Genomic DNA, 16056 nt, shown 5'->3' on the forward strand with positions numbered 1-16056 from the left:
TTTGCTTCTTTTTTGCACTTGATATGAAACTCAAAATGTATTTCTTAAAAATGCAGTGAAAAAATATATCTCCCATGCCTGTCCCAAGTCATTGTGTTTCTCTCCCTAAAACAGCATTTCCTTACACTGACTCCAATACACACACACACACACACACATGCTTGCCTTGACACACAGCAACACGCCACATCCCGGTTCTTGCTTTGCTATCGCCAACGAACAGTGCCAAGTGTTGGAACTACTGTCCCTGGGTACATAAAAAACCGGTTGTAAATTACGTATATATATCTTCATATATTAACCAATTTGCTGAGGATGGACATTTGGGTTGCTGGCCATTTCTGCTGCTACCAACAATGCTACAATAAATCTTTGTGCCCTAAGAAGAGAGTCTACCTGCAGTGGTCACCATGGGGACCCAGAGGCTGTGCGTGAGCAGAGCTGTGATCCGGGCTTTGGGACTCAGACCTGGCCGGCCCCCCATTCCTCGGCCACATGACCCAGAGGAAGCCTCTTTACGTCTCTGAGCCTGTTTCCTGACCTGTAAAACAGGAATAGCACAAACCCGCCAGGAAGAGCCGCCATGAGCTGTTGCTCCTGACGTACCCGCATCGTGCTTAGCCCAGAGTGAGGGCTGGAAAGGCATGAGCTGTTCCTCACTGACAGCTGAGGCACCTGGGAAATTCAGGCTCTGCCTTTGGCTTGGACTCCAGGCCTGGGGTCTGTCCTCAGTCAGATCACAGCTCCTCTCCGTGTGTTACCTCCTTTCCTTTCGTAAGCAGCCACTGGCGGCTAGAGAACCAGGGCCATCTGGAGATGAAGACCCCCATGTCCTCTGTCTGCGCACAGGTCTCTGAATGGGCATAAAAAATAGGACCTGAGGGCAAGGTACAGCTCCCAGGGATCCTGAGGGTTCTAAGCTCCTCCGTGAGCCTCTCAGGCCTGCTGGGCCTATAGTCCAGCCTCACCCCTGGCCACTGCCCACAACCGAGCCATACGATCTTTCCCTTCTCCACTGTCCCCAGGCCTTCCAGCATGCTCTTCTCTCTGCCAGGGACACTCTTCCTACACTCCTCCCCTCCTTGTCCTTTGCTTACCTAACTCCTAATAGTACTTACGTAGGTCCTTGTCACCTCCGCCAGGAAGCTTTCCCTAACCACCTTGCCACAAGCTACATGCTCACCACCAAGAACAAGATTGGCTCTGAGGGAGGAAGTCAGGCCACAGCTTCAGGGAGAGAGATGGTCTAGCAACAGGAGCTGTGCGTGCCCAGTGCTGGGACCTAACTGCGGACACCTGGCCAGGAGGGAACATCTGCCCTCAGGGCAGAGAGTGAAGTTTTGGCCAGAGAATATGACGTTTGGGTGGGGAAGGACTTCTTAAATGAGAAGAAAAAGAGCTAACCATACAAAAGATGATTAAATCTGACAACAATACAATATAGAACTTCTGTGCATTAAGACAGACTGAAAGAAGTTATCAGCCACACTTAGAAAAGGCTTAATTTTTTGAAATGGGCAAAAATTTAAAATGATAAATAGGCATTTCATAGAAAACAAAAACAGCCCATAAAGATATGAAAAGGTGCTCAACTTCATCTGCTATAAAGAAAATGTAAATTTAAATCACAGTAAGATACCATTTCACATGAAAATCTTAAAAGTGAAAAGACTACCAGGTGTTAGTGAGGTTGGGGAGCTTTGAGAACTCTGGTGCAAACAGGTAGAAATGTTCTGGAAAAGAATTTGGAATAACCTAATAAAATGAAACATGCCTAGACCAAATACTCCAGCAATTCTGCTCCTCAGGATAGAACCTCATAAAACCCTTGCACACATAAATTAGTGCAGTCACTGTGGAAAGCAGGACAGAGGTTCCTCAAAAAATTAAAAATAGAACTACCATAGGACACCTGGGTGCCTCAGTCAGTTGGGCTTCTGACTCCTGATCTCATCTTGGGTCTTGATCTCACAGTCGTGAGTTGAAGTCCCACACTGGGCTCCACATTGGGCATGGAGCCGACTTTAAAAAAAAAAATAGAACTACCCTGGATCCAGTAATCACACTACTGAGTATTTACCCAAAGAATATAAAAACACTAATCAAAGGGATACATGCACCCCTATGTTTAGAGCAGCATTGTTTACAATAGCCAAGATATGGAAGCAGTGCAAGTATCCATCAACTGATGAATAGATAAAGAAGATGTGGTATATACATATAATGGAATATTACTCAGCCACAGAAAGAAAGAAATCTTGTCATTTGCAACAACATGGATGGAGCTACAGAGTATAATGCAAAGTAAAACAAGTCAGTCAGAGAAAGACAAATACCGTATGATTTCACTCATATGTGGAATTTAAGAAACAAAACAAATGAGCAAAGGGGAAAAAAGGAGAGAGAGAGACAAGCCAAGAAACAGACTTTTTTTTCTTTTAGAGAAAGAGGGAGATAGAGAACATGAGCAGGGAGAAAAGCAGAGGGAGAAGGAGAAGCAGGCTCCCCACTGAACAGGGAGCCCAAATGGGGCTCGATCCCAGGACCCCGGGATCATGACCTGAGCTGAAGGCAGACGCTCAAACAACTGAGCCACCCAGGTGCCCCAAGAAACAGACTCTTAACTAGAGAGAACAAACTGCTGGTTACTGGAGGGGAGGTGGGTGGGGGGATGGGTGAAATAGGTGATGGGGATTAAGGAGTGCACTTGTCACAATGAGTACCAGGTGATCAAAACAAACCCCCCCCCAAAAAAAAGAAACAAAGAAATACTGAGAACATTTGAAATTTTAAAAAATAAGTTAAAATGTTCATAAGTTAAAAAAAAAACCTCTTACACACAAACATCAAAAGACAAATATAAGAATGTTCTAATGAGCATTATTTGTAATAGCAAAAACCTGGAAATAACCCAAATGCCCATAACACTAAAATGGATAATAAATGAGATGATGCTATGCAACCATAAAAATGATTGATAACACCCACCTGAATCAGATGCATGTATCTCAAAAACCTAATTTTGAGTGAAAAAAAAGCAGTCACAAAAGTGTACAGAAGTGGGACTCTATATATTTAAGGTTCACAAACAGGCCAAACTGGGCACTCTGTCTGGTCCATGCATGTGTGACAAACTAGCAAGGAAAGCAAGGATGGGGTTCGCACACTGTCAGGACAGTGGTTAAGTCCCCTCTGTGAGGGAGGACATGAGAGCAATGACAGGCACAGGGCTCCTTTGCATCTTTTTAAACTGGTATGGGTTCATGGAAGTTTATTCTCTTATCATTCTTTTAACTTGACATCTACATTATTATTATGTGTAACTTTTGATTATTTTTAATAATTTAAAAACCAGCACATGTAGACGATAGCCACTCATAAGATCCTGACCCATCTCCGGCCTGCAGGCTGGCCCAGAAGCCAAGAGCAAACCACTGCACCCTTGGGGATACAACAGAGGAAAGAGCCCTGGGGTCCCGACTTCATACCCCAGCCCTGGGCAGCCTTAACCAACTTCCTCTACCTGTCTGTTTCTTCATCTATAATGAGCTCCCAGCAACGTCGTCCTTGTACGTTACATGGTGGGGACTCAGTGAATATTTGTTGAATGAATGAGTCAATGATTTCGAAGATTCCTTCCTAACTGCCGCCCTCATCCCAGTGTATTCACTAGAGAGAAACTGCAGCTGCAGCTTCTGGCACCCACCTCCCCCGACGCACAAATGAATATCCCAGAATTTGAAGTGGCACGTCAGAAAGTTCTCTGTTCTGTTCGATCCAAACTTTTGGTATTTTAACGTTTTACAGATTTTCTCTCCCAAATGTCAGCTTCTCTTCTATTTTCCCTTTCGCTGTCACAACAAGCATACAAGTATTTTTGATGGAATTTTACCAAATGGCACATCTTACATTTTGTAAACTGTATACATGCAAACTCCTCTCGCACCCCTCTGCCAAGTTCTGTCTCAGGGCCCAGGGATTTGGCTCCTTTGACCTTCGACTCCTGACTCCAATGCCCCATCCTCAGGTTCCCAATCCCAAGGCAGGTCATTCCTGTTCAGAGGGAGGCTGAGAGGCCAACGGGGAAGAATCAGGCCTCCGCCAGCAAGGGTGGGACTTCCCGTGTGACATTCACTGAAGTCCTGAGCACACCAGCCTAGGAATGCCAAGTCCATTCCAAAGCACTCTTCCCTCCTTCTTGGCATCAACTCTGCCTGGCTGGGGACAGGAAAAGGAAGCTGGAGCCTAGCAAGCCCCAGATTACAGAAATAGGATGGTGCCTTGGCAAAGTGCATGGGCATTCAGGTCAAAAAGAACCTCTCTGGGCCTCATGTACTTTACCTGTCAAATGCCAACAATAATCCCACCTCAGAGAGTCACTGAATGGCTTCAATGTATATATGTAATACACATTTAATATATGTAAAGATACTTGCAGATCAGATCAGCATCAAAAAAAAAGTCATCATATCTCCAAACCACTTCTGTTTGACTTTGGAAGGAATAAAACAGTCTTTACACTCAATTTGCTTTTTAATTGGGCTCATCTGCAGCTAGTGCTCCAGTGGTGGGGTGGAAGAGGGGCCCTGAGGCGTTCTGGAGGCACCATTTGTCTTGGGCAAATCAGCAGCATGAGTCCACCCAATGCTCTCAGACAGGCCAATGCCAACCATGCGGAGAAGGCACCCACACCCCACACTCTGGTGGCTGCATGTGCCGCAGCAAATGGCACAAGGGCTTCCACCACCTTGGCTCACCTAACACAAGGCAGGTGGGAAAACAGGCCAGAGACTAGACGTGCACGAAGGGCACATCCAGGACAAGCGGTGGGAGTCAAAGTGGTTAAAGTCTACAGAGAATATCTTGGGGCACAAACCTGGTCTCAGAGGCTGTCAAATCAGGGGACTAATGTCCAGGGCCCATAAAGGTAGGAGGTCCTGCACAGAATCCAATGAAAGAGCTTTGACCTCCAGAAAGCCTAAAAAGCCAAACAAATCAGCACCCAAGACAGCGACAATCAAATGTGTGGCCCTGCGGAGGTGTTCCATTCACCCCCAGCACCCAGAGCAGAATAAGCAAACACGGCAGGCTGCCACGAGTCCCTCCCCCGCAGTATGGAAACCTCATGGAGCAATCACGGCATTTTCTGTTGCTGAGCCACATACAGCCTCAGCATCCTTCTCAACACAGCATTCGAGGCTCAACCTGTCCGCTGGGGGAAAGCTACTGGTCACCCTGTGTCTTTATGGGATCACTGATAAAGTCCAGTCTGGTTGAAAACTAACTTCAAGGGGCGCCTGGGTGGCTCAGTTGGTTAAGCAGCAGCCTTCGGCTCAGGTCATGTTCCAGGGGTTCTGGGATCGAGCCCCTTGTTGTCCTGCTCCCTGCTCAGCGGGGAGCCTGCTTCTCACTCTCCCTCTGCCCCTCCCCCTGCTCATGCTCACTCTCTTGTGCTCTCTCTCTCAAATAAGTAAAATATTGAAAGAAAGAAAGAAAGAAAGAAAGAAAGAAAGAAAGAAAGAAAGAAAAAGAAAAAAAAGAAAAAGAAAGAAAGAAAAAGAAAAAAAAGAAAAAGAAAGAAAGAAAGAAAGAAAGAAAGAAAGAAAGAAAGAAAGAAAGAAAGAAAGAAAGAAAGAAAGAAAGAAAAAGCAAGCAAGCTAACTTCAACCCCACCAAAGGTAACAAAAGCGTCCATGTCAGAAAAGGGGCACATCTTTTGGTTTGACTGGAGGTTCTGGGTCGGAGGGGAGAGGAGAGGGGCAGGGCAATATATCTGCAGAATGAAACACCCTAGCCCACCTCCCCGACCTCAGAGGTCAGACTATCCGGTGCCTTGTCTTTATTCCCATTCTTCCTTTGTCTTATGTGAAAATTGTCTGAAAACCCCATGTCCTCATAAATAAGTGGATTCATTCACACAGTGACAGTTTCTTGGGCCCTGCTCTGCACCAAGCATGGTGCTAAGCAGCAGGGACACAGGAGTGAACAGCAACTGACCCGCTCTCCTGGAGCTTACAGCCTGGTGTGAGAGGCAGCGTTCATCAACGATCAGCCCTCATGAGTCTGTCAGGACAAGCTGAGAGCAAGCTGAGAGCAGGAGACGTGTGTCTGTAAGAGCATGTAACAAAGGGGCCTGCTCCAAGGAAAGAGGGGAAGCTTCAGACAGGTAGGGATCAGGGCTCCTCTCCGTGGGTCTGGATCCTTGAGCTGACTGAGGATAAGGGGTACAATAATACAAAAACACATAGTCTGAGCAAGTGCCATCAGGTGTCATTCATCAGGTGCAAGAATTACAGGAGCCCAGGCAGGGTGGGCAGGCTGCAGAGCTGCGACCTGCCCTCCTGTGACTGAAGTTGCTGCCTCCCAGGCCTTAGAGAAAACCAAGGCTTGAAGAGTTTCTATAGACCACAGCGTAAGGGGAGCAAAGATGTCAGAAGAAGGGGGCCAGGGTCCCTGTGGACCCTGCCCCACAGCATCCAGCCCTGGTGGTGTCCACACCTCCCCAGAGGTCAGCCACAGAGCACACTGGATGCCCAGGTTGAAACATCAGTATGAGGGGTTCTCGGGAAAGGCCAAGCACCTGAGAGATGCCCTATGGGCTCCTAAACACCCCCCGCCCCACGGCCAGGGATAGAACGCAGGTGGGAGGGAGAGGCCAGGTGCTGGCCAGCATCGAGTTCAAGTGCCCTGAGCCTCGGGTCACCCTTGTCTCCATCACCACCTCATCTTCATTTCGGCACAGTGACTGTTTGCTCTTCCAATTCCTCCTGGAAGACTCCAAACAGCGTATTTGCTCAAGAGCTGAGGACAACATTCCAGTCTTAGAGGAGCAGAGTATTTAGGCAAATGCAAACATATGCTGGCTTCTCTTCTTAGTTACATTTCTTGGCAAAGGAATGATTTCACCAAGAGACGAGGTAGGACTTTCGAGGGCCCACCCACTCCATCCTGGCCCCAGCCATGGGGCTGCCAACCCTTATACCAGCCCCCCTCCACACTTTACAGACACATAATATGAGTGGTGGTGGCTATGAAAGGTGACACAGCAATCATGGTGAGGGCACTACCCTGTATCCTGACTCTAGTCACATGAATTTACCCGTGATAAAACTGCACAAATGTGAATACACACGCCCATGTGTCTATAAACTGGAGAAGTGTGAAAAAGGTCCGTGGATCACATCAACATCAAATCCTACTTCTCGTATATGAGTTATGCCATGCATTGCCCATGGGGAACCTGGGTGAAGGGCACATGGGATCCCTCTGGATTATTTCTCTTAACTGCATAGGAATCTCAGTTATTTCAAAATTAAAAGTCCTTTTTAAAAAAACACAAAATGTGGAAACCATTTCATCTTGGGACTAGGACGGGCCTGTTTTTACAGAGTAGCCATAAGAAAACCTAAAACTATTCCTCCAAAGCCTGTTTTTTGTGCATTTTTAACAAACAATTTTTAATTTTTTTCATCTGGGAGGTCTTCAAAAGAGCCAGGTCCAGCCATACCCACATGATCCCAGCCTGGCCCCATGACTTGGGGTGCCCCGCCCCTGACCTATGCCCCCGCCTGAGACCCTGACACTGAGGGGAGACCAGGGAACTGGGAGGGGCAGGTGGCTGTCCAGTGTGAGGGACAGTCTTTGAAGAGGAGTCTTCTGGGAGGACCGTGCCCACCAGCCTCCGTCGCTACCTACGTGCAGCCCTTCAGATCCCTGCCAACAGTTTATTAATATTTTATTGAAAACTCTAAGATGATTCAAACTTCAGCTGTCATGATAAGGTGTTGTTGCTAGGCAACATTCGTGCCTGTCTACAGATCAGTTTCTGCAGCTCTCCCCTACCTTGCAGAGCTCAAGGTTGGGCCCTACCAACCCCGAGACCCACTCCACCCGGACCACCAACCGCCATGTACCCCCAGCCCACCCTGAAGCCCTCAGCCGCCACAGCAATGACCTGGCTTGGGGGTCTCCCAGCGCCTGGCGTGCCTCTCGGGAGCCCCAGAGCAACCCCTGCCCCCAACTCACCATACTCGCTGTCATAGAACATGACAAACTTCTGCCAGCGCAGCTCTGTCACCAGCCTGAGCATGACGTCGTTGAGGCGCACGGGCGGTCTGGAGGCCAGCGTGTAGGCCTCACCGTCAGGGCTGGGGTTCAGGTGGCAGGCAGTGCGCGGAGACCCTCCTGGGTTGCGCTGGACAAAGAGGTGTGGGATGTGCATCGCATCTGTGAGAGACTGCAGGGCATTGGCAGACGCACAGCCGGTGGACGTGACCAAGGCCAAAATCCCCTGGGTCATGAGGTCACAGGCTGGAAAGAGAGGAGAGAGAGAGAGAGGGAGAGGTCAGCCTGGAGACAACGCTGCACCGACTTTGATCCACTCGGCCCAGGCCTGGCAGCTCGTGCCCGGGAGCGTCTGAGAGATGCTTGCCTCCCTCCCAAGACTGAGAGCCACCCCGGGCCAGGCCAGAGGCTCTCATCTGCAGAGTCCCACTGAGGCTTTCAGGGCCCCTGCCAGCTACATGTTCTTACACCCATTCAGCAGATGAGTCAACGGAGGCCGGGGGGAGGCAAAATCATTTGAGTAGCCTTGAGGCTACTCAAGGAGGGATGGCAGGACAAGAATCCCACCCACATCTGCTTGCGACACCCATCAGAGCTGCTCCATGAGCCATCCTGTTTCCCACCTGGGATGTGAGTCCTTTAAGAGCCAAGAACTCGTTTTGTTGATCTGTGTATCTCCGAGGCCAAGACACAGGCCGTGAATATACCACGTGCTCTATGATTGTTGGCTAAACTGAACTGATTGGGGCTGAAGGGAATGAATCACATCAGAAAGTCAGGGAAACACTTACCCCAGAGGACTCGGGTTGCAGGCAAAAAAAAAAGAAAAAAGAAACCCCAGGTCTTCTGGCCAATTCCACTTGATTCATATCATAAAACACTGGGTCAAACCCCAGATGAAGCAGGTGCTTCTAGAAGCCCAGGATTACTCAAAAGCCAGTTGATAATCACAAAGGAAGATGCAGCTAGGTGGAGGAGGACCTGGAGGGAGGGAGGGAGGCGCCAGGTCCAGGACACACGGCTCATCTTTAGAAGTCATCCAGGAACCACGAGGGGCGCCCCTTTAAGCCACACACCTACGTCTTTGGGGGACATCAGACCAATTAATAGAAAGATGCCCCTCCTGACACCGCACCCCACTGCACCAGTTCTGAAGCAAACGTTTATTAATAATGCTTATGTGACGGAGGAATGTGGGAAAGCAGATGCATTTCAAAACATGGCCTGTGAATGTCAGCAGGCCATCTGCTGCAGACGGCAGACTTTTGAACAACTTTGACAATGCGGTTCTTTCGGTGGACAGCCTTTGGGTTTATGTAATGTCTCAGACTGAGAGAAGGCTGAGAGAAGGAGACCAGGAGCGCACTTCCAAACACCGAAGGCCGACGGCTCCCTCTGCAAGGGCGCTCACCGTGCACGCTCATGAGCATCGGCAGGACAACACCTCAAATGCCCACTGCTCTCCCTGCTGGACCCTCAACCCCCACACGCAACGCAGGGGCAGGGGTAGTGAAATGAGAGTCTCTGAAGTCTCTCGGGAATCACACAGCCCCCCCCACCCCCACCCCCGCAAACACTCTGCCCTCCTCCCATCCAGGCTTCATGCAGCAGTTCTCTCCTAAACAGAAATCCAGTTGTGTCATGCTCCTGTTTAAGCCCTTTAGTGGCTCCCAAGGGCCTTGGGGACAGAGTCAAACCCCTTAGGGCAGTCTTGCAGACTCCCTGATACCTGCAGCTGCACGCTCTTCCCATGTCCCTGCCCACTACGCTCAGGCCAACCGCCCACCTTTCACCCACCACCTTTTCTATTGCCTCTTGAACCTTCACACTCACTCCTCGAGACTCAGACTCCGTATCCCCAGACTGGCTGAGGACCCCCTGTCTCAAGCTCCCCCTGCACCCTGCACTTCCCTCATCCCGGCACGATGCATTGCTGGTGTAACTCTCTGTCTCTCCTACTGGACCACAAACTCCGGGAGGCCATGGGCAGTGCCCGTCCTGCTCACCATCCTTCCCTAGACACACGCCGTTCCCCAGCAAAGACCAGTGCAAGAACACAGTAAGCCTTAAGATTTTCATGTCCTCTGGTCAATAATTCTACTCTAGGCACCTATCCAAAGGATGGGAATGGCTTGAGCTCCCCAAACATTCAGAGGATATTCATCCATACTCTCAAAATACCTCTCACAATCTAAAAGATGCAAATAGGTGAGTGGCTATGAAAAATGCTCCATTTGTTGAAAGCATATGTAGCCTTTAAAATTACTTATGATAATACTACAATAACATGGGAAAGCGCTTGTCATAAAATAGTTATGTGAAAATAATACAATTTTGTACGTACTTTATCATCTCAATTAAATAAAACAACACGCATGAAAGACAGAAGAGAATATTGCAAAATGTTAAAAGTGACTGCATTTTAGAAGAGGCCTGAACTGATTTTCCGTCTTTTCTACATTTTGCCAAAATTTCAAGTCATGAACAGATAACTCTTCTAGAAAAGGAAAATCATCTTCCAATAATGGGTAAGTTGTGAAGCTATGTAGGAGGAGGGACTATTTTGTGAGAATTCTCTCTGCGCCAAATACTGCTGAGCACTTTGTGTACCTCATTATTGTCACGACACCTGCGGAAGAGGTGTGACTGCGTCCGTTTTCCGGATAACAGGTTGTGAGACCAAACAAGCGCTAAGGGGCAGGGCTGAACTAAGACACCACCCAGTCTAAAAAAGACTTCTGAGAAGCAGCTAAGTGACAACCACAGGGCACGAAATTATACGCTCCCCAGGACTGCAACGAGGTAAAAAGCATGCCTGTGGAAAAGGCAAGAGAAATCACCAAAAGGCAAGAAAAAACCAAGGTGCTGTGATGCTGAATGGATTTCTCTTTATTCTCTTATCCACATACTTTCTTCAATCCCAATACACCGAATGTCTAACTCGAAGAATTGTAATCACACAAAATAACCTGGACATGGCCGGGATGTAAACCTGTCCAGACACCCAGCAGAGGACACTCATGAGAGTGCTCATTGCAGCCGTCACCCACCCCGTCCCACTCCCTCCCAGGTCATCACCTGACTTCTGGTGGTAAACCCTGCGCCCGCTCCATATACCCTGGTTCTGAAGTCACTGAACCTCTCCGAGCCTCAGTTTCCCCACCTGGGCATACATCCCACTGCTCCTTGCAGACTGGTTCCTTCCCTCCTGCATGTTTCATACATACACTCAGTACCCAGGCCCCTCACTATGTGCAAACACCTGCACTGTGGACTGGGGGGAAGGAGCAAAGAGCAAGAGGATATCAAGCCCCAACTTTGAGGAGTTTGGATCCACCCAGAAGACAGACCCCACAATTCAGCCCATGAGGAAGGAGAGATGAAGCTCCTTGGGCTCAAAGAAGGGCGACATCAGGGCCTCGAAGAAAGAGGACTTAGACCAGCTTGAGAGAGGGGTACAGTATGACAAAGACAAGGGGGCCAGGCAGTAGGAGCATGCTCAGGGAATGACTGTCTTACTGGTCACCTTGCCCGGTCCTGCTGGCGGCCAGAGACACCAACCTCTTGGCTGGGCCTGGGCTCCCCAGGGCAGCAGAAGACGCCCTAGAAGACGCCCGAGAAGACGCAGGTCTGGTTCGGGCTCCTCCGGTCAGCAGTCTGTGGCTACAGGCAAGTCTCCTTCCTGAGCCTCCATTTCCTGTTAAACGAGGACCAGAATCTCTCCCCAGCAGAGCTCCGGGAGCACTAACTTAGGGCAGGGATGGCAAATGCCAAGCCCCGCTGTGCACAGGAAAGAAGTTCAACAGAAGCCAGTTTCCTACCACTCTCCTTGGGCACACCCATCGCCCCCTCAAGGTCCCCCACCCGAGTCATACCCAGGATCCCAAGAAATAGTAAAGACAGAGAGCGACCTCACCCCTGCTGATGACCGCCCTCCCCGCAGAGGTGGGCACCGCTGCCCCGGCCCTCGGCCAGCCACCTGCAGCACCGCGCAAGCCCCTCAAGCCGCCAGCCTCGGAAACAGGGCGGATAATTAAGGCCGGAAGCCCCTCCCAGGCACTAATGGAGAGGCCCGAGGCAAGTCAGTTTCCAATCTGTTGGGAATGGCCTGCTAATTGGGGTGCTGTTGAAATGATGGTTATTTAGAGGCTCCTAACATAAAAATAATATGATCAAAATACATCAGATCAAAGCCAAATCAGCTATTAGCTTAATCAAGGTTGTGTGCTCATTCCTGGGATAGGACATTCTACAACTCACACCCGTATTGTAGAGAGAGATGCTGAACCCCAGGGCAGGGTCCCCTGGCCGGTGTCTGAATCTGGGCCCTGCCACATACACACTGTGGGACCCTGGACAAAGTGCCGGCCCTCTCTGAGCCTCTGTCAGATGAAGACGATGGCGCCCGCTTCCCAGAGCTGTTGTGCACATTCCGTGAAAGGTCTTGGTATGTAAAGAACCTTTCAGACCGCCTGGCACGCAGTAGGGATGCAAAAGCCACCAGTGTTATTGCCTCTCCTGCTTTGAGGTGTTTCTGCGGCTCACTGCAAGATAAGAGCCTTTGTTATCATCCTTTGCCTCCAATATCATGTGGTCATAAAGCTGATCTCTCTCTTGATTGCAACAATGCAGGCTTGATGGCTTGATAAGGGCGCCCTGAGAGTGGCTCATCAGCTGGGAAAGCAAGAAGCAGAGATGAATGTGATGATCAGCTTCAAGCCCCCTCCCCATGCTTGGTGGCCTAGGAGAGCAGAGGGTCTCTGCAGAGGTCTATGCACTGCCCAGTGGCTTCCCAGGAACTGGGAGAAGGAGGGTACTCGGAGCTCGAGCCTGGGCCCAAATATGGGCCCATGAGAGGACCCATGCGCTCCACCAGGATTCCCAGACAGCCCCACAACCCCATTCCCGCCAGTGTCCCCTGAGACGCCAGCATCCTGCTGACCCAGGCTTTCCTGGACACAAGACTCTCGGGATGGGACGTGTCAGGCACAGCACCGGCCACATCACGGGACAGATGGGCTCTCTGTAACTCTCATCCCATCTGAGCTTTCGGGTCTCCCGGTGAGAAAACTGAAGCACAGAGAGGGCTGGCCGGTCAGCCGGGGCCACACAGGCAGAGAGCGAATAGTAAAGAGGTCATCAGAAGCAGACCACCAGAAGCCTCTCGAGGAGCCAGTCCCGGGAAGACATGGTGGCCAGCTGGGGACACAGCCCAGGATTCTGTGACTGATGCTACCCAGCACTTCCCTGGAGAAAAACTCCGAGGGCAGCTCCACACTGAGCGCAGGCCCTGGGAAAGGAGCTGGCAAGAAGGCACAAGGCCTCTCTCTGCTGACAGCAAACCCTTGGCTTATCCAGTCACTCAGTGCCCGCAGGTGGACGCTGTTGGTGAGAGAGGTGCCCCCAGACATTGAGGTCACTCCAGGCACCACCCCTGTTTCATCCCAGTCTTCTCCATCCCCACAGAGATTCCTGGAAAACTCTCAGGCCAAGACTGATGGGGGCAAGTAACAGCCCCAGAGGGCTTGTGCTGGAAGAGACCTCCAATTCCTGGTGCCACCACCCAGGAATGATGCTGGCCTCCCCTCTACCAGACGCCCCCGGCACATCCACACCTGCTCCTCCTGGAAGACCAGATGTGGTCCCGGCATAGTGGGATCCACCCATGTGGGCCCTGCTAGTCTGAGGACAAGGTCCCCCAACCTCCTGTGCTAACTGGCCTCTGGGCAGCCCATCCAAGAGTCACAAATTTTCCAGATGGACAAGGCAAAAGAGGCCACTCCACCCAGGTCAAAGCAGACATGCCCAAGGCAGCCTGACAAGACTCTGCTTTTCTCAGCAGGCAACAGAAGGGAGAGCCAGGCTCTGGGCAGCCCAGGGCTTAGCCCTGCCCTCCAGAAGGAATGGTCTGTCTCTCACAGGGGGTCCAGCAGGCCAGCCCCAGGGACTCCAGCACCTCTGCCTGACCCATAAGTGGGGCTCCCAGTGACAACTCGTTATTCTAATCATCTTAACAGCCATGAGCACTCACTCTCCCCTGAGCCACCCTCATTATCTGTGCCCTTCCTCCTTCCCTCCTTTAAGCTGGCACCGGCTTTATTAATATTTGAATTCTAATGGCTAATGCTTTAAATTAAGGTAGCATTTATAAATACTTTATAGTCGATGAATAATTGACCAAATTTATATCGTCATAACTCAGAGTAAATTATTGATCTATGAAGAATAAATATGTTTTCATGTTTTATTAAGACACTTAAAAAGTAAACAAAGCCACGAAATGGGGGGGGGGGGGGGCGGGGAAGGGTGGCAGCACCAGACAAAGGCAGAGGTTAGAGTTCTGGTCCTAGGGGACGCAGACCCCTCTCTCGCTGCTCACCAGCAAAGGGCACCCCAAAGGAGAGTCAGCAGGGCCTCACCTCCCTCCCTCTGGCGCATCCTGTCCCGCAGACCTGCTTAAACGGCGCGCTCCCAGCACCTTCCGCCTGCTTTCATGCCCGGCTCCTTGCTCAGCTCAGCATCTGTCCAGCCATCATTCCAGCCACTCTACTGCAGACAACCTCACTCCCCTCTCTCTCCTTATGTAGCACAGCTGCTGAAATCCCCAGCGAGAGTCAGCCCTGGCGGGTCAACCTGCCCACCCCCTTCTCCATGGCTATGAGCAAACAGCAGGGAGCCAGAGAGACCCACACAGCCGTCTTAGGCTGGGCCCTGCTCAGAGCTCTGGGTGCTCCCACCTCTTGCTTTCTCCCAGACCAGACCCAGACCCAGATCCATCACTCATGCCCTCTCTATGGAATCATCAACCTTCCTCGTGTATTTGACCTGTCCCTTTACAAGTTAAACCCCAACCCTGTCGATGGCCCCATAGCTACCCTAGCCCACAACCCTCCCGTGGGCTGCCGACCATCAGCCAGGGGGGCCCCTTTGCTGAGTTCAACTCAAATTTGGCCTGTCAACACTGCGTTCCATGGGGTATGACCCTATCCCTCCTGGTCACCAATATCAGCTAAGGGGTACCCACTTGTTCTCAACCCTTCTCTCTCCCTGACCCTCTGCATCCAGGCCATCACCAAGTCCTGGATTTTTTTTAAAGATTTTATTTTATTTATTTGAGAGTGAGAGAGAGAGACAGAGATAGCAAGCACAAGCGGGGGGGAGGGGCAGAGGGAGAGGGAGGAGCAGGCTCCCGCTGAGCAGGGAGCCTGACATGGGGCTCGATCCCAGGACCCTGGGATCATGACCTGAGCTGAAGGCAGACGCATAACAACTGAGCCACCCAGGCACCCAAGTCCTGGATGTTTTATCTCCAAAATATATCTTGGGTCTGTCAACTCTCCTGCATCACCTTGGTTTAAACCACCATGACATTGCCCCTGGACCCACCTACCTCCAACCTCCCCCAATCTACTGCCTTTCACTCTACATGCCACAGTGGAATGGCCTTCGTGAAACACCAAGCAAGCTGCGCTTCCCTGCTTACTATCCACGTTAGCTTCCCACTGGCTTTAAAATAAGTTCGACACCCCAACAAGACCCGCAAGGCCCTGCACAACCCACACCCATGCCCCGTGTCCCAGGCAGCAGCCTTCGTGCCGTAACTCAGATACTCCAATCTCTCCCTGCTTCTGGGTCTCCACAAACCTCCCCGGCCTGCATCCGGCTGGCTAGCTCCCCTCATTCTGTATTACTGTGGGTAACTGTCACTCCCACAAGAGAACTTTCTATGACCTCTATCTTCCCTTATCATACCTTGTCCACACACCATCCGCCGACATTTGCAGCTGTGGACTGTTTCGTGTGGCCGCTGCTAGGCATCTCATTCTCTGAACCGTGCGCCCATGAGCAAAAGTGCCTGCATACTGCTTACCCTCTGAGCCCCTGGCCCAGCGCCCAGCATGGCAGAGCAGAACAACAAACTATTGAATACTCTTAACAACTCCGCAAGATAAGCACTACTGGTGTCCAGAGTTCGTTGGGAGACAGAGTTTT

The 16056-nt window shown here is 50.6% G+C and overlaps 1 protein-coding gene across 3 annotated transcripts in view; it reads right to left on the bottom strand.

Annotated features, from left to right (window-relative positions):
* Positions 1-16056, bottom strand: part of GRID1 (glutamate ionotropic receptor delta type subunit 1) — a 774024-nt gene that overhangs the window by 610447 nt on the left and 147521 nt on the right. For all 3 annotated transcript variants that reach the window (XM_032423996.1, XM_032423994.1, XM_032423993.1), the window contains exon 3: positions 8026-8310. In XM_032423996.1, the coding sequence (XP_032279887.1) occupies positions 8026-8310 (285 nt within the window). The remainder of the gene's footprint in view (positions 1-8025; positions 8311-16056) is intronic.

Source organism: Phoca vitulina, unplaced genomic scaffold (assembly GCF_004348235.1).
Source record: "Phoca vitulina isolate PV1807 unplaced genomic scaffold, GSC_HSeal_1.0 scaffold29, whole genome shotgun sequence".
Taxonomy (NCBI): domain Eukaryota; kingdom Metazoa; phylum Chordata; class Mammalia; order Carnivora; family Phocidae; genus Phoca; species Phoca vitulina.